The sequence below is a fragment of the Thrips palmi genome, unplaced genomic scaffold, assembly GCF_012932325.1.
Source record: "Thrips palmi isolate BJ-2018 unplaced genomic scaffold, TpBJ-2018v1 HiC_scaffold_10, whole genome shotgun sequence".
Lineage (NCBI taxonomy): Eukaryota > Metazoa > Arthropoda > Insecta > Thysanoptera > Thripidae > Thrips > Thrips palmi.
Window position 1 is genome coordinate 2,209,189 of NW_023144621.1, and position 22,062 is coordinate 2,231,250.

The following is a 22,062-nucleotide window of genomic DNA, read 5'->3' on the forward strand; positions in this document are numbered from 1 at the left end:
CAAGACAAGAGATCGCAAGATAGAAACATGCCTCTTTGCTGACATGATACCGAAAGACACGCTCGAGGAGAGTACTCAGGACGACCGTTGGGTTTGCCCAGTAGCGCATTTGGCGTGCTGAGACCATGGCGCGCTCACTGCTACTGGTGACTCTTCTGATCGCGGCTTCTATCCACATTTTCGCAGGTATCCTGCTGCGCCGTCGTGAACTTATTTATCCATGGCCAAACTTAATTTTCAATTTTCACAGGTTTTTTCTCAAGTTCTTGTTTTATCAGGTATCTTTATTTCGAATCAACATTTTGTTGTAGTTCAAAACCGTATGCGCGACCATATATGGTCTCAATGAGTCTCAATATGTTATGTAACCAAGTACTTCGAGTCTGCAACGTATCGCTTTTAGTTTTTAGGCACTTTGCACTCTCAGCCTGTTTCAGACCCATGTTTCATCAAAGACGTGATCGTCAAATAAAAGTTCAAAGTTGGCATTTTACGAAAGGAATTTTCGTTTATGTTGATTAAATATAAACAAGATGGATTGTTAATAAAGCTCGTATTGAGAAAAAATAAGCAGTTCTTTCAGAAAGAAACAGTTCTCATTATGTTTGCACAGATTACCTTCTGGAAAAATAATCCCGAAGTCTGTAAATTGGCTGAAAGTGGATGACAATAGTACCTTTATTTCCTACGTAAGTGCGTCACAACTGTCATTCAACGTTAATCTCTAACTGCGCCAAGATGATCTTATCTCTTCGTTGGAACATTAATCAAGGAGTTAGCTAGTACACTTTTAATGTCGTCCAATGAGATTTAACTCTTGAACTTGGCGCGAGCCCAATGTGAACCAAAATTTCTCCATGTCCTGAATCTGGTTTCGATTTTCATCGTGAGATTCCAAGAAAAATGTGTAAAACAAATTTCCACTGTATTATGATAAATTTCGTCGCAAGACACATAGAGTTTCAGAGTTTCTCCTCTGCCCGGTGGCTAGGCTCCACCACACTCTGATTCAGTGTGATCACGTGACGTCATACCCGTTGAGTAGTTGCATCCTGCTTCAGTTTCTCTTCTTCACCCCAACTCCTCAACATAAATTATATTACAGACAATGAAGTCCCACGGCTGAGCAGCTTTCGCAAAGACCATATCCGATTTTACTTTTTCAACAAGTAAGTGACAAAGGAACGCCACGAATTTTTTCAGCGGTTACTTCTATTCTGTACTAACCATTGATACTTTCTCTGAAGGGGCAACGCACATCTGGATAAGGGATACCAAATTGGAAATGAATTCAACGTGCAGGACATCTTGGCATCTGGCTTCCGACCAACCAATCAGACTAAAGTGATCATCCCTGGATGGTCCAGTGCAGTCAATAACCCAATCATACAACTTCTTAAAAATGGTAAGAACCTCACAACTTTGACATAAAAAAAAACTATGCCATTTAGAACGTTGTTAGTTTGTGTGACTCCTAATTTTGCAGTAAATAGCAAGGGTTCTTAGTATCTAAATAAGAACCCTTGTTTGAAAGTAGTACATCAGTTGCAAAAAAGTATTCAAAAAGTTCCCCATTTGATCCATATCGATAGAAAATCATGCGCTGAAGTCAGTGTTATCAAACAAAATGCTCCTTCCTGAACTCGTTTCTGAGATAAATGCAGTCAAAGTTCGGATTTTTAACATGGGTCTTATGGGGAATGGGTCTAAAAAAACATGCTAACGTTATTTTTGGCACATAAGGAGTAATAAGAAGGCAATGAAAAACTATAGTTAGATAAAAAAAACACTACATAGAATCAAAATCCTTCCAGAAAAACGGGGGTTCCTGTCCAAAGGTGAGAACTACAGAACAAAGAATGTCCAAAAAATGCCCTCTTTTGGGTCAAAACGCGACTTTGGCCGTTTTTAAAGTTGAATTGGTCAAAACCCTGTAGGTTAACATCAAAATTGCATATGTTACTGTTGGAAGTAGGAGGTAGGTTGCACCTAGTTGAAACCGGTTGTAAGTAGGTTGAACCAAACCAATCTGGTTACAAGTGGAGCCACCTACTTGTAACCAGATATTGTGAGTTAGAAGTAGTTGTAACCACATGTCAGTGGTTAGAAGTGTTGAAGCAAGATTTTTGTTGGTTAGATGTGGGTGGATAAAATTTATTTATTTCTCACAAACAAATCTTTTTTGCAATTTTTTTTCTTTGCAACTCTTTTTTTGGGGTGGCTGGCCGGAGTTTTTCTTGACTTCGGAGTCGGTGGGGCAGCGTCTCCCTTGTTGCTGCATGGCAGACTGCTGTGGCACTTGCTGTTGCAAAGGAGGCCGGCACGCCTGCAACCGCAGCGTTGAGTGGTGCACCGTTGGCTGCAGTTGCATCTCGTGAACCCTTGCCCCCCCGTCTTGCTTTGCAGAGTTGCGAGGCGGCGGAGCTTCAAGATGCTGTCCTTCGGCACGTCGTCTACCGTCAGGAAGGCTTCCTTGGTGACAGTAAACATGTTCCTTGCCAGCATTGTCTCTAGCACACCGTCCTTGTTTCCAACGCGATAGAAGCCATCCTCGGTGGCTTCCAGAACGACACAAAGGACATTCCTGGGGTCATTTTGAATTTTTGAATTTCGCTCCCGCCCGTGCCGAAAGTGGCCGAAACTGACGTTTCCGTGGCGCGGTCCGAGGCGCGCAGTCCATTGTTAGTGTTGTTATTGTTGTTCCCTCCCAACCCCTGCCCTTACTCACTAAGAACACTTCCAACCAACTCTCATTGGTTACAAGTGAAAATAAAATAAATGCAATGGTTCAACCTAGTTGTAGCCGGCCGACTCCTCGTTACAAGTAGGTGGCTCCACTTGTAACCAGATTGGTTTGGTTCAACCTACTTACAACCGGTTTCAACTAGGTGCAACCTACCTCCTACTTCCAACAGTAACACATATAACTCAAAATAGAGTTTGGAGCTTTATCTGTAACTTGATGCAAACCGCAAAGCATTACGACAAATTTTAATTTTGAAATTTTTTGGCGGGAAACCCTAGCTGATGTACTACTTTAAATCATAAATGTTCTGATATTAAAACGACATTTTATCCTTTTGTCCTTTAAGCCTATTTCGTCTCGGATGAGCCCAACGTGATCGTAGTCGACTGGAGCGACCTGAGCTACTTGCCTATCGGCAATGTCCAGGCAATAGGGAAGCGCGCAGCCCAGCTCCTGGACTTCATGGTGACAGCTTTTTCTAATCACCTTACATCAATAAGGATAGGTTCTGAAAAACAAAAAACTTCGATCGTTTTCGAAATTGATTTCACAATCGCAATAAATTTAGCGAAACAAACAGCGACTATCACCTTTTCGTGTGATAGCAAACTGCAATCCCCATCATGGGTTTTCTCAGGAACAGCCTAGAAATTGCCTGTCTTCACCATGGTAAAGATATAGGCGATGTAGATTACCGGGGAAAACCAGGAATCGTTTTCGCCGTGAGTTATGTGATTTCAGACCATGACTCATCATGATTAGTTTATTCGCAATGAACGTCGCCATGTAACGCAACTTTCTCCCCTATCGTGAACTGACTGCACTGAAAGATTTTTCACTGCAGTTGCATCATCATCAACGCTAAGCCCATTTCCGGATTCTTAGGATCCGCCCCTGACGCACCGAGTAATTAAATTACGTTCACGGCGCTCCAAAGTAAACATCATGACATGACACGGTAAAAACGGTACCTGGTTTTCACAGGAAGGAAGCCTATGGTAGAGAAATGGGTGATTGCCAGGGAGTTCCTGCGAATCCAGCACTCTAAATGTTCTACAGTGAAGATTCTCCATATTATGGTGAAAATGTTCCATATTATGGTGGTGCAGCTGACTTCGTAACATACCATGGAGAATTCACTGTACCTTTTAGAGATTTTGACGAATTTCGTTGGTATTATGGAGAAAATCTCCACCATTTTATGTTGGTGCATCCTTTCACCGTAAGACATTTACTGTGAGGAACCGTTTTTACCGTGGACCAATCACGGGTGCAGACGAATGCACCGTGCTCGTTTCGGCTCGTGGATATGCGTCTGAAGACAACGACTCGACTCAAGTTCTCCATTTCGTCCGCAGGTTCGAGAGGACCTGCTGCGACTGGATTGGCTGCACATCGTCGGCATGAGCGAGTCCTCGCACATCGCGGGAGTCACTGGAGAGAGCATCTCCACGGGCCGCGCCGCGCGTATCACAGGTCAGTCTAATGATGGGTCCAAGGAGAAATCACTGTGAATTTCGGTGTACAAATCCGATGAATTTCAGTCGAATTTCGATTATTTTCAGTCGCATTTCGATTAATTTCAGTCGAATTTCGATTAATTTCAGTCGAATTTCGATGAATTTGAGATGTTTGATGAATTTCGGTGTACAAATTTGACTGGAGTCATTTCCCCTTGGATGGGTCGCTTTCGAAACCACGACGGCCAAAATGAGGCAATAAATGTCTTTACAATGGAAGCTTAAGTTGTGTTACAGTGACTTTGGCGCACACGCCAAATGCCTATGGACTTTTTGACCATAACTGTTGCCATATTAAATTATCCGTGCATGTTAAAGTTATGTACAAATTTGTTCAAAAATTAGGTACAATTTTATAAATACTTGCGCATTGTGAATTAGACTCATTCCAGGAACGTGACATGCACGATGACATCTCGTTGAAATGAATGTGACGAAACGCCACGTTCCTTCGAGCACTGTGTCACATTCATTTGACTGTAAATAAGCTAATTTGTGGCTGAGTCACATCCCAAAGAATGTGACTCAATGGCTCGAAGGAACGTGACATTTTGTCACATTCACGTCAACGAGATGTCACGTTCCTGGAATGAGAGTGTAATCCGAAAATATTATCCCCAATTTGTGGTTAAAATAGTGCATAGCTTCCGTATGCACGGCAGTAGTTATGGACGATAAAAGTAGATAAACACACCGGTAAAACTGAAGCGTAGTTGTATGCTTGATTCAAGCATACAACTACGCTTGAAGACTTTACGCTTGACGTCAAGCGTAGAGAAGAAATTCTCCCATGCATTTAGATAGGCGGGAGAGGAGCAAAATGGAGAACTATGCTTGAAGCCGAGCGTAGTTCTACTACGCTTGAAGAAAGGCGTAAAACTGCGCTTGAGTTCTACCAGTGCATTCAGCGTGTAAACATACGAAGCAAAATTAATTCATCAAGGAATCTCTATCCGTAAAAATATTAAGGCATCACGTGAGGCCATTTCCGATCAAACACTCCTAATTTTCCATCTGTTGTGCCGTGTTCTTTTGTTTTGTTTTGTTTCAAGTAATTATCGTGATTTCCATGGTGTTCCCGGCAGGCCTTGACCCATCCCGCCCGTTCATCAACATGAAGGTGAAGGACGGCCGTCTGTCGGACGACGACGCGGACCTGGTGGACGTGGTGCACACCAACGCCGGCACCCTGGGCGAGCAGGCCGCCGTCGGCCACCTCGACTTCTACGCCAACGGCGGCAAGAAGCAGCCGGGCTGCGACCGGGAGTTCATCGGTACGTGGCGCCACTGTGAGAAAAAAGTACGGAAAAAGTACGGAACATGTCTGGTCATTAATTTGCCTGGACCGTCCGTACTTGCCAACTACGGAACGTTCCGTACCCCTTTTCCGTACCCATGAGCAAGTGCGGAACGTTCCGTACTTTTCTCCGTACCTCCGTACTATATTTTTCTGTACCATTTCCGTACAAAAAGTACGGAATTTTTTTACAGTGCGAAGAGACTGCGCACTAAATGTTTGCGTGCTTTTACTGTTCAGAACTAGGGCCGTTTTTGTACGTACAGAATGTATACATACATTGCACATGTGCAAATTTGTTACTTGTGACAATATTTCCATATCGTGCCCAAGTACTTAAAAAATTGTACCTAATTTATGTACAAGTCTGTTCATGTAACTTCCGTATGCACAGAAACGGCCATAGTTATGGACATAAAGTCCATAAAGCATTTAGTGCGTTGATCTCACTCTGATTCTAAATTACCCAGTAGAATGCGGTCAATTATTTTGCTAAGCTGCTATGCTGGTAGTAAGTCGGAGTCAGTTGGGGAAGGGTAATGAAAGTGCACCCTTTATCGAGCTGGCTCGTTTGACGTTTTGTAAGCCAGCGTATCCAATCTGGTTCTAGTCGATTCACTTTGAGACTGAGGTGACAGTCGAACGTGCGTAGGCCCCTCGGCGGACATTCAAACGAATGTGACGTCACGTTCTCACACTGTAAAAAATTATTGTGAATTTACGAAATTTTATTTTACAAATTCCTTGTAAAGTAACAATAACATTTCGTTATTTTATTAAATTTGTTTGTAAAGGCCGATTTATGGATTATTCATCACAGAAATCTTCTTAATTTTATGAAATTTGTTTGTGAACACCGCTTTATGAAATTGTACGAACTAAATACATCTCAAAAGTGACGATAATACTACAGTGAGGTCACAGAAATATGAAATGTTTCCTAAAATTACAACAAATCCATGGGTAATTTCGTTGCACAAATCGCTTGTAAAATTACGAAATAGGGTGATGCCTTCGTCATTTTACAAGATGTTTCATAGAACTACAAGATGTTTCATAGAACAAAACAAATCCGCTGAAACAAGTTTATCTTCATTTAATCAGCGTGACAATGTTGAACAAAAGCGGTCCACGTAAATTGGAACTTGTAAAAAGTTTGTGATTTTACGAACTACTGCGTAAAGAATAATTCATAAATCGATAAAAACATAAAAACGTTGTATATTTACAAATAATTCGTGCAACGAAATTACCCCTGATTTGTTTGTAAATTTACGAACAAATTTTTTACAGTGCAGAATAATACTGGTCTGTGAATGACCGGCCAGCAGATGCACATCTCCGATGTCGGTGACCGCAGCCGACAGTCGTTTCGCGCGGGCAGCGGATGCGTTCGGAGACTCTCTCTCTCTCTCCCCCCCCCTCTCTCCCCCTCTCTCCCTCACCACGTGACGCCCCATGAGTGTAGTCTTCAGGGGGACCGCGGTTTCCGCGATTGTGTATGATAGTTTCGGAAAGGCAGACAGAGCCACCACGTGCTAACGTCCGAACCACCGGCCTAGTCGCGACGCACGGGACTCGTGACGCCCCGGACTCGTGACGCCCCGGACTGTCTGGAGTGGCCGAGGAGGGGAATGGACGGTGTGTATAGAAATATATCTAATTAGAGGAGCCCGATTGGGAGAGAAATTTGTATACAGTGAAGCTGCAAAGTATATATACTTTGTATATGTTACATAGTATACTTACTATATATAGTAAGCTATAGCTGCGTGACCTTGATGGAATCATCGCTGTTTGATAGCAAAACTGAAATCACTTTCACACAGGTTTCACTTCAAAGAAAGTTGGAATATTCTATAGCTTTCCTAAATCAGGAGAAACTCTCAGGAAATCATACATCCTGATTTTTAGGCGCGAAGTAGCCTTATAGTATCCCCCAGGATTCAGCCTCGCTGGGATTTGATCGCGTGGCCCCTTATGCAAGTCGAAACCTTTCTGTACGATTTTGATGAGATTTTGCAGACTGGTAGAATTGATCCAGGAAGCGGAAGAAGGGAATAACTTGACTTATCCCCAAATTGAGTTTTTATTTTATTATTGTGCCTTAGAATGGTTTACATCATTACACCAAATTATTTGACTGAATTCCAAGCAGTTTAGGAGAAAATCCACTTGGAAAAAGGGTATAACTCAACTTAACCCCTTTTACAGTCTAAATTTCATTGGAAAATGGAGATAACTCAACCTTAGTCTACATGAGTCCGTTTGACAAATTGGCAAAAGGATATAACTCAACTTGTGTTTTTATGAATCTAGTGTAAAAAGAATCAACTCAACTTAACCCCCCCCTTTAAATTTTTAAAATTTTAATTTGGAAAAAAGAGCTAAGTCCAAAAAATACACCAGAGTAACATACACTTTATGCAGACTATTGTTCCACTTGACTTGTCTCCAAATTCCTCTCTGTTTAGGAAATATAAGGTGAGCTGACTCTGTTTTCCATTTCAACGGAAAGCGATAAGTCGCAGAAATCCTCTACGGAGTGACCTTACACTTTTTATGTTTTTCCAAAATTTTACTCATGCTTTTTTAAATTATTAACATTTGCAACATTCATTTGTTTTGTTTTACTTTTCCCTGCTAACAGTTTTTTGTTTCTCCTGAAAAATGGCCAAAATTGAGTTATCCCCTTCTTCCGCTTCCTGGATCAATTCTGAGACGTGATTTCAATTCTGGAATATGGTTGAAATCTTAGCGATAAATTTTGAGAAAATTGCCGTCAAAATCACTGTTTCCATAGCAAAGCTCGACTCGTCAACGAAAAGGGAAGAGAGAGGGGGGAGCCGAGCCAAACCCAACCAATAGCATGGCTCCTTTTCGCTTGTGTACAGGTTACCCCAAAAACGGTCGCTTCTTTGAAAAAGGACGTTCGAATAAAACACTTTCCGCGACCGTGATAGAACAGATGTAACAATAGCACAAGAGGGTTTTTTGGACGCAGTCTTTTCATTGGCACTGCACTGCAAATCCAAGTGTAGGACAGGTCGGCACTTTAAAGCGTAGACCAGTTTGTCCTACGCTTGCAAGTGTCGACCAGTTGTGTCCGACGCTTTGAAGTGTCGACCACTCTGTGTCCGACGCCTGCATGTGTAGGACACTGTTTGTCCTACGGAAAATTACACTGAGTTTCCTATTGTGACCCCACACTTCAGCCGTCGGACATTCTGTGGTCGACACTTGCAGGCGTCGGACACTGTGTGGTCGACACTTCAAAGCGTCGGATACTGTGTGGTCGACACTTCAAAGCGTCGGATACTGTGTGGTCGACACTTCAAAGCGTCGGACAAAACTGGTCGACACTTGCAAGCGTAGGACAAACTGGTCTACGCTTTGAAGTGTCGACCTGTCCTACACTTGGATTTGCAGTGTGCCTGTTGAAAATTTTTAGTGGGAATGTCTTTGCTCATGCGCGGAACATTACACAGTCATCAACATGGAAACCTACACTCATTGTGAGTTTTGTGTTTGTTTCATTTTCAATGTGTATTTTCTACCACAAAATTAATCTGTTTAAATTATGACATTATATCTGAATATATTTTGAGGACACATGTTGAAGAAAAGATTTAAAAATATTGAAAAACTAGAACAATTTTTTCATTTATCAACTCTTTACTGAATCAATAAAACAAAATTATATTTCTTAGCTCTGTCTTAGCTCTAGTTTTTGTTTGATGTTTCTTTTCATTCAGTTAGCACGATGACCACATCGCTCCACCTCGCGACTTTCAGTGCTCATGTTCCTCGAACAGGACTCACCAGCGATTCGAAACCATCCCTCCTGAGTTTATAAAGTTTGTCAAACCAACCGTCTTGGTGTTGTTACGTTGTGAATGAGAACTATTACACAGAATTGAAGAAAACATGACTAGAGAACCGCCTTTTGAAACAAGCCAAACAATTCAACGTCAGCAACAATGGCGGGGCAGTTTTAATGCGCGACTACTCGTGTTTTCGGCTTCGCTATTTTCGCAAGGGCGCAGTTGCCGAGAAGATTGTTGCCAACCCGCGAAAATTAATTTACTGCCTCCTTTCCCCCACGAACATTTTAATAATGATTGACTTCAAAGATGTTCCACTGTGGAATACATTAACATTGGAATTTTTCGAATTTTACGGCATTTTGATTTCTTCTTGTTGCCAAGTTTAAATTTTGACGGGTGGCACATCGACCACATTGGTACCACTGCCATTCGTACCCAAACCACCCCCTATCCCTTTTACACAACTTTTTTCCTCTCTCCACACTCCTACACAATAACCATATTGACTTCGTGACTCCTAGGATTTCTTGAAATCGTATTTTTTTTGAGAATAGACTTCGCTGTACTTTCCCTTCAGTTCACTCTTTAAGCCGAAGTCTGACTTGGTCGTTCTCCTTAGTAGTAGTATCATGTTGGCCGAAATTATGAATTCTTCACTAAGCTTTAGTCGAATTCACACTATAATAGGTTGAGTAGTCGATGTGGCTTAGCTTTTTTGGGGGGTGTTAAACTGCAGTTTTCTGCAGTATCAGTCTGGCTTGGTCCGACTGAATGAAATACCGGACCTGGTGTAGTCGGTTGAGTGTGACGTCACGTCCGTTGATTGGCTCGCGGTGGATGCAAGCCGCTTTAGCCTCCAGATAGCTCGTCACCGAATCGGGCGGCCTGCGGATCGGGCTACACTCCAAATCCAGTGGCTAGTTTCCTCGCCACTGGAGTGGCGTCTTTTCCAAAGCGCCAAAATTTGGCGTTGTCATCCCTGGTTTCCGGATTCCATGCCAAATTTTGGCGTTCCACAGAGAGCGCCAAAATTTGGCGTTCCATTCCCCAGAGCACCACAGACCAGAACGCCAAAAATTGGCGCTGCAAAAGAAATGCAATAATTTGGGTTGGAAAGCGATACCCATTCACAGAAAAATCAATGTGCATACAATAGTTTTCAGTGCTTAGGATCCCCAGTTCAAATCACAGCAATTATACTATGAAAAGTAGAACTGGACCAGTAAAATACAAGACCTGCATTTGTATTTTCAGGTTACGTGTCAATGCCGCTGACCAACTATTGAATCACTTCGGTTTGGCCAGCGATTCCTGAGACACTAGGAATATGGTACTCACATCAACACAAAAAGCTGGATATCACTGAGTCACTCTCTCTTGATAAAGGGTTGACACAGCAAGGGGTCTCAGTCCATTCTCAAATCAGGAAGACTTGAGCTAGCCTCAGAGCCCTAGCCTGGCCCTGCCGCATCACACCACTCCCTCTTCAAAATCTTCCTCAGAACAACACTTGGATAGTTTTGAAATGGCCCGAGAGCACTCAGGCCTTTCGAAAGTACTGCGACACGATAAAACATGACTGACACACACTATCGTTGACCGTGGCGAGACGAAATGCACACAAAAGTAACAATTTGAATGTTTCGTTTGTCTAAGAGGAGTAGCCATGTTTACTATTTTTGTTGTTTTGCTTTTGTTGATTGCTTATGCGCCCTAACCTGTTGAGTGCGAATAAAACGTGGAGGGCGAATAACATAATGCGTGCGAATAACATGTTATTCGCCCTCCACGTTTTATTCGCACTCAACAGGTTAGGGCGCATAAGCAATCAACAAAAGCAAAACAACAAAAACAGTAAACATGGCTACTCCTCTTAGACAAACGAAACATTCAAATTGTTACTTTTGTGTGCATTTCGTCTAGCCACGGTCAACGATAGTGTGTGTCAGTCATGTTTTATCGTGTCGCAGTACTTTCGAAAGGCCTGAGTGCTCTCGGGCCATTTCAAAACTATTCAAGTGTTGTTCTGAGGAAGATTTTGAAGAGGGAGTGGTGTGATGCGGCAGGGCCAGGCTAGGGCTCTGAGGCTAGCTCAAGTCTTCCTGATTTGAGAATGGACTGAGACCCCTTGCTGTGTCAACCCTTTATCAAGAGAGAGTGACTCAGTGATATCCAGCTTTTTGTGTTGATGTGAGTACCATTTTCCAAGTGTCTCAGGAATCGCTGGCCAAACCGAAGTGATTCAATAGTTGGTCAGCGGCATTGACACGTAACCTGAAAATACAAATGCAGGTCTTGTATTTTACTGGTCCAGTTCTACTTTTCATAGTATAATTGCTGTGATTTGAACTGGGGATCCTAAGCACTGAAAACTATTGTATGCACATTTATTTTTCTGTGAATGGGTATCGCTTTCCAACCCAAATTATTGCATTTCTTTTGCAGCGCCAATTTTTGGCGTTCTGGTCTGTGGTGCTCTGGGGAATGGAACGCCAAATTTTGGCGCTCTCTGTGGAACGCCAAAATTTGGCATGGAATCCGGAAACCAGGGATGACAACGCCAAATTTTGGCGCTTTGGAAAAGACGCCACTCCAGTGGCGAGGAAACTTGCCACTGGATTTGGAGTGTACACTTGGCAAAATTTCAGACGCGTATTTGTGTGTGGCTTCTTTTCGCAACTGATTTGTTCCAGGGTATTTGTTTGAAAATGCATCTCTGAATTCCTACTGCACACTCAAAAAGTCTACCAGGCATCTCCTTCCTAACTGCGATGAATACGAAGGCATTGCAGATTTGCTTCTCAAGGGAGTCTTACGATGAATTTTGATTTTGCTTCATTTTGTACACTGAGGAAACCTTACAAACTATTGTGGGCTTTGCAGAGAAAAGCAGCTTGTTGTAACGAAATATTTTGAGCATATGTTAAGGGTAAGGTCCGACTTTGGGTAATGTCGACATTACCCGGGTAATGTCCGGCGGATTCGACATTATCCACGGGCCGTGGGTAGAGTCCGACGCGTCGCACATTACCCGGGTAGGGTGGGTTGCTGACTTTTTCATTATAAGGTTTTGACTGTGTGACTAATGCTAAACTTACAAACGGTGTAGGGCTGGGTATGTTGGGGTCAGGGGAGTCAGGGGATGAGTCTGGGGTCTCAGGACGCCTTCCTTCGGACTGTTCCAGCATGGCGCGGAAATCTTCCTCGGTGCGTAAGTCCTCCACTAGGTCCCTGGGGTAGGAGCTCAGCATTCCGACCCGCATGTCCATGCCAAACATGGCTTTGTATGGGGACATCTTAATCCCCGAATGCAGGGCATTGTTCTTTGTATGCTGCACGAATCTGAGCTCCTTTGCCCATGCAGTTTTGCCTGTGGTGCGCAGGTGCGTGTTGAGCATCTTCTCCACGTCCTGATTAGCCCTCTCCACCGACCCCTGGGACTGGCTGTGGCGTGGCGACCCGTGGACTATCTTAAGAGTTGGCCACCGGTCACGGAGGCCATTCACAATTGTGAATTCCCTTAAGGGAATTGGCAAATTCACGGCCGTTATCGGACTGGAGGATAAACGGCGCCCCCAGAAGACAAAAAATGTCCAGAACATGCTCAACGACTTCCGCCGCTTCCTTCTTTTTCAGGGCTCTTAACACACAAAATTTTGTCAAATGGTCCTGGGAAACCATTATGTGCCGGTAGTCGCCGTCCGGTTTCGATTGCATGTCAATCAGGTCCACCTGACAGCGACTGTTCATCTGTGTGTTGGCTGTATTGGCGTCAGGACAATTCCCTTTTTCTGTGCCCTCTGCTTCAGAATGCACTCCTCGCACAGTGGCAGGAATGTTTTCTGCGCCTCTTGAGTCACGTTGCAGTACCTTAAAAGACACAACAATTGGACTTGGGACGATGCTAGTTAATGACACTTACACTGAATAAACTTACATTTTCTTCACTTGCTGGTCTAGGCGATGCTTTCCACCGTGACCCGAAGCGATGTGAGCCTCATAAATTGCATCAAACATTTGCTCGACTGGTATATAGTACCTCATTTTGCTTGGGTCGTCGCATGGCTCGACCAGCCTCTCCTTCCCTTCGGACACGAAGATGGCGTACTTCTTGAGCCGCCTACGGTCGAGCGCTGTAATGCCCTTCTTCTTATCTTGGGCAGCCTTTACCTCTCTTATAATCTGGTCGTACCGCTCTTGGTTAAGTATGGCCGTGTTATCCTTCCGTTTTAGGCCCAGGAGAGCTGCTAATTTACTGTCAAATTTCTCCTTCATGCGCGCCTTGGCCCTCTGCCTCTCTAGCGCCTTCCCTTCATCTTCATTCGTCTCAGCTGCATCGGCTGTACCTTCAAATTGCTCGTCGGACGACATTTTGCAAGTGTGCAACGACAATGTGTGCAAGTGTTTGCCCGGTTGCCGAGGCCACGCAAACACCTCCCGCCAACAATGGCCACTTCGGACATTACCCTAGGGCATGAGCTTGGGTAACGTCAGACTGCTGTGACGGTCCGGCATTACCCAGTCACCCTTGGGTAATGTCCAATCACGCCGGGTAGAGTCCGACGGACGGACATTAACCAGTGCCCTCTGGGTAAGGGAAGGTGGGGCACAATGGGACACGGGGCACAATGGGACACTTTCAAATTTGCCGTCTTCCGGTTGCCGTGGGATCTCCCAATCACGAGGTGAGATAGCCTATGAGTAGCAGATAAGTTGACACAAGGAGTTGACCCCGATCGACCTTCTCCCGCCAGGGCAGGTAGCTACGAAGTTTACAAACACTAAAATCAAGGTAAAACCAGCACCAGCACTCGATTTATTATTACCTGTAGCTCGGAAGATAATGAAGGTAGATGAGATTTTGAAACAGGGGCCTGTCCCTTGACCCTTTGCGCGTCTGTGACCCGTGTCGCCAACGCTGTCGGATGAGTGGTCATGCTGCTAGACCGCGGCTGGTCGGATGTGTCGTTCGGTACACAATGGGACAGACCCGGTTGGGGCTCAATGGGACAGCCCACTTACTGTCTTATTATGCCCCAACCCCTTCGTAAACAAAACTTTTTCAAAATACATCGAGTACTTCACTATTGATATGTCTCCGTGTTGCGTTTTTACTTCAGAGCAAAATGTGCAAGTGAAGGCAGTTTTATCTTGGTTTAATTTAAGGTCTTCTTCCATGTTGACAGCACTCATCGGGTATGATGCGTTTTCCGTATATGTGCTACTCAAAATACTTCCACAAGTTTGTCTTAAGAGTCAATAAACATTGGACTTTGCACCTGTCGGTGTTTAGAGCTCTTAAAACCTATCTTTTCGATGAAAAAACGCAGTGTCCCATCCTACCCCAGGGGGTGTCCCGTTGTGCCCCAGACCGGGGCACAATGGGACAAGTGCAATGTTTTGGGAAAATGAAGAAATGTACCTGATGACATTAAGGTTACTGTAAAGTGAAAAAATGTGAAATATCATTTTTCAAAATAATTGTGGCATCATGTTTGTATTTAGGTTTCAGGTTGCTTCCTATAAGATAAACTTAAGCCCAAAGTTGAGGCACTCAACTCCCATTATTTTCTGAGTTATTGAAGTTTACGTAACAAATTTAGTCGTTAACTAAAAATTCTCCTTGCGATGAACCAAAAGTTGTCGAGACTTGATTTTTGTTTTACAAGTTCTTTATTGATTTGCCTATCTCGTAGCAAAGCCGGCTTTCCAAAATTCCAACATTAAACAGGAATTTTTCTCAAAAAACACAAAAAAACACCAAAAATTAGCAAAATTTTACCATATTTAAGTAAAAAATTCAAAACGCATTTTCCAAATAGAAATTACAGCTTATCTATGCATATATTGTGAAATCCGGCTTTGCTAGTCTGTTTGCATGTCCATTGGGCCTTAAAATAAAAAATCACACCTCCGTAAACTTTTTGGTTCATCGCAAGGAGAATTTTTAGTAAACGGCTAAAATAACACTAAAACCCTCATAACTTTGGAACTAATGGGAGTTGGGAGTCCAGTCTGTGGCTGTAAAAGTTTTTCATAGTAAGCAACTAAATCACCAAAAACCAAAGCACTGCCACCTATACTCTGGAAGATAGTTTTTTCACCTTACAGTAACCTTAAAAAACAACAGTACACATCCCACCACTTTAAAGAGTACGTGATTTACTATCGTTGATGACGGTTTGGGGCATTCTAAGTCAAATATTCAGTTGGGTACGTCAATTTAAAGAAAAGTGTCCCATTGTGCCCCACCTTCCCTTAGTCTCCGATCCGCCGGACATTACCCGGGTAATGTCGACATTACCCAAAAATCGGACATTACCCGTACATAAGCTTCCAAAATTTACGAACTATTTCTTCGTACAACAAAGAAAATTAGTTCGTATCATGTGTACTCAAAATACTTCGTAAGGTTGTACAGTACAGTGCCTTAGTTTTCTTCGTGTTACTGAGCGATGCTCCATACACTCTCAGAGCCATACTGACATTTTTGTCTGTACTTTTATTTAAAAATTATTTCTATGTGATTTATGAACAATTTTTTAGGTATCTCACTGATAAAAATCTATGTGTAACGTATTGACATTTTGTATGTTAGCCTTACTAAAAAATCTGTCACTAGTTATTTAAAAGAAGTATGGAGGCCTTCTGGGACTAATTTGTTAGTGCCTACTAAGAGATTTTGTCAATAGTAAGAAAGAAACGGAGTCAGTAGTAACTAATAAATAAAGTCAGTACATACAAATAAAATTCTATGTACATGATCAATATTTGTCGCTGACTAACAAGTGGTCCAACAAGCTATCCGTTCCAAAATAAATGTTGTCGCTGAAAAAATTAGCATTAAAAGTGTCGTTTAGTAACGACAAAAGTTTTGTCAGTGGTTATTCTGGTAAATTTTTATCAACAAATTTATCAACAAATTTATCAACAATTTTATCAACAAATTTGTTAGTAATGTACTAACAATATTGTCTATGGAATTGTACATATACCATGGACTTTTTATTCGTGGCATATGAACAAATTTCTAAGTATTATTGTTGCGTAAAAAAATTCATATGCTACTTAGGAAATGTTGCTGCTGCTATGAACAAAAAGTCAATATGGCTCTGAGAGTGTAGACCTTTTTTTAGAGCACGTACCACGATGTGAACACCTCTCTTCGGTTTCCAGGGTCTTGTTCGCACGAGCGCGCGGTGCGTCTGTTCGCCGAGTCCATCAACAGCCCCGACGCGTTCAAGGGGTGGCGGTGCGACGACGAGTGGGCTGCCCTGCACCAGCGCTGCCCCGACAGTGGCGTGGAGGCGACCATGGGCGAACACCTCAGCTACAGGCAAGCACCGAACTCTACTTTTATTATCCGTAACTATTGATGCCATATTTGTGCAAAGCCAGGTACAATTAAACTAGGGACAATTTTTCCATATTGCGCTTAAGTATTTATAAAATTGTTTCTAATGTATGTACAAATTTTAAAATAGCTTGCATGTGCACAAATATGACAAAAGTTATGGACGAAAATTCCTCAGGCATTTAGCCGTTCAGTGGATGCACTGAATGTGTAGGTATTCATCGTGCAAATTTTCGCTCAGAAAAGTGTAGCTTTGAGTGTTTTTTACTCGATCTTCTGCTTGTGATCGCCAGAAAAATACTAATTTGCATGATGTACAAGAGCATGATTGAGCTATGCATTCAGAGGCACGAAAAAAAATGTGTGGAGAAATTCACACAGTTCAAAATAACTGCAATCTACGATTTACAGTTTCCACCAATGACCTAAAGGCTTTCTCTCATGTTCTTCTATTCACAGCCCAGAGTGTCCCCATGTATTTTTATTTTTTATCCCTAGGCAGGGATCAAACACAATTTTATTAACAAGGCTTCATTGAAGTCTTTTTTTGGGGGGGGGAGAGAGAGAATCGCAACGGGTAAATTTTAGATTTCCTTGTGTGCAGTCACCATATATCTTGCAACAACAGCAAAAACGATGCAATTAAGTACTGACTTCCTTTAGAGTTCATAACTGTTATGTGCGGTGCCTTTTCCGATCGCCTTTCATTCTACTGTATCACAACTTCAATGACAATGTGCTTCATGGCAACTAATTTTAGTGACTTCTCACCCCCACAGTCAGCATGGCTCATACTTCCTGACGACCAACGGGGCAAGCCCGTTCGGCCTGGGTGACTGAGCGAGCGGAGCAAGGACTACGGCGAAGTGCATCAATCCCGATCGATCCACCTCCATCCGAAGACGCTGCCGAAAGCCCCTGCGCGAGGCGTGATGAAGTGTCCCTCGGCTACACTCTAAATGTAGGGTGCCCAGTAACTGGGCGCCTTTGTCGCCCGCCCCACTTTTTAGGGTGCCAAATGTCGCCCAGTTTCTGGGCACCTTTGTCGCCCAGTCTCGGGGTGGACAAATCATACAGTAACCGGCCCTCTCCCAGGGTAGAACATGTTCAGGTGTCTAGTTCCTGGGCGACTGAGGTGCCTAGATTCTGGACACCTTTGGACCGCTGCTGGTCCATGGGTGGAGGCAGGTTCCTTAATGGTTTGTCCACCTCGAGACTGGGCGACAAAGGTGCCCAGAAACTGGGCGACATTTGGCACCCTAAAAAGTGGGGCGGGCGACAAAGGCGCCCAGTTACTGGGCACTCTACATTTAGAGTGTACCCCTACATGAATTTGTTCATTTCCTAAAGTTTGAGTTTCATCGTTTGACAGTTGTAGTGTATCATCGTAACGGACTTATATGTACTCGGTATAATTAAATGGTTGAGAACATTCATGTGTGAACAATTAAATATGATCCTGTTATCCTTTATTTGATGGTGGCGTAATATTCAGAGAGTTCACAGTCAGGAGTACATCTCTTTACAAAATGTGCTCTCGCTCATTCGTGCAGTGTAGAGCGACTTTCTCTGTGCTTCTGCGGCCACCGGCTGCGAGCGCCGTGCGGATAGGCAACTCATCGTGCTTGCCACTCGGAGGAGCACGTTGGGTTGCCTAGCCGGCAGGCGATCTCCTGCGCGACGGACTACTTGAGCAAGAGGCGCTTCATTGACACACAGCGACCGATGTAATGACGGTGGGTCCGAACGCCATGGCCGGCCGGAGGTTCAAAACGAGGCAGCCGAGTTACAAAATGGTGTTTGTTGCGCTGGATCACCTGTGCCATCGTGGTGACAGTTTTCGCGGATGAGAACCGCTGAAGTGCCGCGGCCACAGGCAAGTCCTCCACGCATCGTAAGGACAGCCTTTCCAGAACGGGGGTGGACGGCGATTTGGCCAAAGCCCTCAGGAGAGAAGAGCTGGGAACCCGGCAGTACGATTCGGAGTCGAATGACACAGATCGCAAGCTGGGGCCCTGTAGGAGGAACTCCTCCGCACCAGGAAAACACATGTTTTTCTCTGGAAACCCATAGAGCTCAAGTGTTTCCAGGCTGGATAATTTTTTCAGCTGAGACAGGTCACCGGATGGGCGACAAGTCAGGGAGCGTAACCTAGGCATCATTCCCAAGCGAGATGTGGGGAGCTCATCCACGAACAGAACGACCTCTTCAAGTGTGGCCGCGTGGGTCTCCAGTAACAGACAAAGGAAAGGAGAAGGGGCATATTCGTACTTAAGCTTAGTTAGGGAAGGTCTCGGCTCCAGATCTGACCATAGAGATGGCGGTAGCTCTGCGTCTGAGTAGCCCCACACACGCAACACGCGCAGGTCTTGAACGCTGTTAACCATCCGCAGAAGGGGAGGCAAAGCATCGGTGGCGCCACGGAACAGATCTGGGGAGATCTTCCTGAAGCCGGCCAGAGTGGAGAACTTCAGAACCATGGCGGTGGCCCAGGCAGCTTCGAACTCAGTTTGAACGGCCAGCGCGAGTTTAGTGACGACGCACTTAGTGTTGGAAATGGCACAGGCCGCAGCCTGAAGATTCGACGAGGGCAGATAGATTTTGTGGAGGCAGGGGGCAAGTCTCAGCGTGGCTTTCAGAAGGCCTTTGTGACCGCCACGGAGGCGAATGGAGCGCCAAACGTTTGGGTGGAGGCAAAGGTCCCGGAGCCGCCGACACACCAATCGGAGGCGGAGGCTGAAGAACTCTCTGGGCAGCAGGAGGGCCAACACGCGCACCAACGCGTTGTCCGGCAGGGCCAGCAGCTGTGGGCACAAATCGGATTAGGATATGAGCATGGAGAGTAGCCTCTCCTCTTCGTGTTGCCCAACAAACGTAAGATGTTTTCAGACTGCCCAACGCAGCTCGAATTAGGAAAGGGTATATGCCGAGAGTCAGTAAGGCACTGCGGCAAAATACTATAAAAACATCTATTAAGTTTAGTCATGATTTTCTGTGGCCCAAACCCAACATTTTCCGTAGACTTGCAGTGTTCTCCCTACGACTCCAATTATTCTACGCATACCCGTTGCAGACCAACAAGAGAAGACTGACGAGAACACTGCAGACCTAACTGTCTACTAAGTACACACTTAAAAACGCATGCTTTGCCAAGAACACACTTACAAATGCATGCTTGCAAGTTCACACTTGCAAACGCATGCTTGACGCATGGAGTTATACGGCGTCAAGCATGCGTTTGTAGGTGTGTACTTGCAAGCATGCATTTTGTAAGTGTGTACTTACAAGAATGCATTTGTAAGTGTGTACTTAGGAGACAGTTAGGTTTGTAGTGAAGCCTACGAGAAATGTTGAATTCTGGGTACGAATAAATCACAAGATGTTAACAGATTTCTCTGTAATGTTGAAGTGAGTAGAGAAGGCATGAGGAGGTAACGAAAAATTAATCAAATTTCATTACCAAAATTTTGTACGATAAGGAAATATGACCATACTTTTCTTCAAAAATTCGACGTATTTTCGGCCCTGATAATGGATTTCAAGATGGGTATGAAATCAATTACAGGCGGCTCTCTGCCAGCTCAAGGACGCTCCCCACTCCGCTACCTGAATAGGGTATTCCAACGCCCTCCCAAAACGGAAGTGACAAGAATGACAACAGCAGTCAAAAATGGCAGTTAATATGCGAAATCTACACGGCGGACGAACTTCGCCGCGTAAATTTCTCATCAAAACTCATCAAAAACCCATCTATCACTTCCGTTCTGGAAGAGCATTGAATACTCTATTCAGGTCAGAAGTCCAATTTTTCCGGACCAAATCACGGCTTTGACCCAAAATAGAACCGTGCTCCATTACTTGGAAGAATAACTGGTTGAACTTGACTGAGGGTGAAATTCAGTATGTCTCCGTACTCCGTGCAACAAATGCTTTCTCGACGTACGAACAATGCGCTTCTTTATCCGATGGTAGGCAAAGGGCCTGCCAAAGACAACCCAGCCTCGCAGACCCAAGGTATGTCCAGGGATCTATAACTCAACTTTTGTTTGCCTCTACTTACATGTTTTCATAACGTGACAAAGACTTTATTTGTTAAAGGTTGAGGGGATGGGCTTTCGCAAGTACTCGGGTTACGGGTTATAACTTCACCGCTTACGATAACGTTACGATGCCCCTCCGAGATCGAGGGGGTAAACACTTGCGTAATACCCTGTTCACAAAAGTCGGGTATTACGCAGTAACACGCGTAATAGTAATACATTTTGGGACCAAAAGTATCAAAAAATGTCATTTTTCAATGAAATTGAGGCGTAATACATGCGTAATACAAGTGTCATACCCCGTAATAGGAAGTAGTCTGTACAAGGTTCACCGGAGTGTTTACCCCCTCGTCCGAGATAAGTCACGGATCCCTGAATGTCCACTCACCATGCTTGGATTGCCAGAACTGGCGCTGCATCGCGAGGCCTGTTGCCACAGACATCGACGCGGTATGGCGTAACACCTTTTGTCGTGGACAACCGATTTCCTGCCAGAAGCCTGATCACAGCTCTCACGCGCGCCAGACTGTTAGTTGAAGTGTTTAGATTCTTGAAACTCTGCGCTCAAGGAGAGCCTCTCTCAGGTGAGAAGCTGATATGCGCATTAAGTGGAAAATCGCGATCTAGGCGAGACGCGAGCGCCACCATTTATATGTTGCGTCGTCGGACGTCTTGGGCACATACTGCACCATGAAGTTGTTGGCCACCCTCTGCGCTTTCCTCTTAACTGAGGCTGCTCGGGCAGCCTTGGTCAAGCCCTGCACTGTGGAAAAAAACACGGTAAATCCTGTAGTGATTAGTACAGCTGTCACTGTAGTTCAGAGTACAGGATTTACTGTACTTTTTTAACAGGATCTACTGTACTTTGTACGGGATTTACTGTACCACAGGAGTGGAGTACGGAATATCCTGTACCAGGTACAGTAGATACTGTAGCCAGGCACGGTAAATCCTGTGTTCTGAACTACAGTAATGGGCAAATACGGATTACTTTTTTCGACATAGTGGACCCGAAAAGTACCACATCTGTTCCATTCTTCAGGTAGATGTTCAAAATTTGCAAGTCGTAGCCTGAAATTTGACGCTGCAAATTGGTTTTGGGATTTGCTGTGAGTTTCAATAGAATCCCAATCAGAATAGGCATAGTTTTGCACTTAAGGTGACAAGGAGCCATTGCAATCAGTGTTTCAGCTATGTTCCGAGAAAGGACATTCGCATTTGTCGACTTACGCATAAGATGGGTCAAAACGACGAAAGTACCCAACCGTATCCTTTGCA

General features: G+C 44.1%; 4 protein-coding genes across 20 annotated transcripts in view; 3 read left to right on the top strand and 1 right to left on the bottom strand.

Annotated features, from left to right (window-relative positions):
• Window positions 1-22,062, top strand: part of LOC117654295 (gastrula zinc finger protein XlCGF49.1-like) — a 346,548-nt gene that overhangs the window by 148,185 nt on the left and 176,301 nt on the right. The window lies entirely within an intron of this gene.
• On the top strand, window positions 35-18,180 carry LOC117654288 (endothelial lipase-like). Its single transcript, XM_034400814.1, has 9 exons — window positions 35-186; window positions 1,106-1,169; window positions 1,248-1,405; window positions 3,093-3,211; window positions 4,105-4,222; window positions 5,352-5,540; window positions 16,567-16,726; window positions 17,524-17,702; window positions 18,052-18,180. Exons 1-8 carry the CDS (start codon window positions 126-128, stop codon window positions 17,582-17,584), a joined length of 930 nt encoding a protein of 309 aa, XP_034256705.1. The 5' UTR covers window positions 35-125; the 3' UTR covers window positions 17,585-17,702; window positions 18,052-18,180.
• Window positions 18,311-21,300, bottom strand: LOC117654283. Its single transcript, XM_034400798.1, has 2 exons — window positions 21,173-21,300; window positions 18,311-19,548 (listed from the first exon to the last, which is right to left on the bottom strand). Exons 1-2 carry the CDS (start codon window positions 21,173-21,175, stop codon window positions 18,430-18,432), a joined length of 1,122 nt encoding a protein of 373 aa, XP_034256689.1. The 5' UTR covers window positions 21,176-21,300; the 3' UTR covers window positions 18,311-18,429.
• Window positions 20,649-22,062, top strand: part of LOC117654264 — a 31,508-nt gene continuing 30,094 nt past the window's right edge. Inside the window, exon 1 of one of the 2 annotated variants that reach the window (XM_034400697.1) lies at window positions 20,649-20,758. Coding sequence is in view for 1 of the 2 variants with exons in the window: in XM_034400690.1 (XP_034256581.1) it covers window positions 21,475-21,564 (90 nt within the window). In the remaining variant the exon portion in view is untranslated. Of the gene's footprint in view, window positions 20,759-21,459; window positions 21,565-22,062 lie in introns of those variants that run through there. The other variant, XM_034400690.1, reaches the window with a different exon arrangement.

Excerpts from the sequence above, each read along its gene's own strand:
- LOC117654288 (XM_034400814.1), top strand. The coding sequence starts at position 126 with ATGGCGCGCTCACTGCTACTGGTGACTCTTCTGATCGCGGCTTCTATC. Across the intron at positions 1,406-3,092 it reads CATACAACTTCTTAAAAATG|CCTATTTCGTCTCGGATGAG; the intron begins GTAAGAACCTCA and ends TTGTCCTTTAAG. Across the intron at positions 5,541-16,566 it reads CTGCGACCGGGAGTTCATCG|GGTCTTGTTCGCACGAGCGC; the intron begins GTACGTGGCGCC and ends TTCGGTTTCCAG.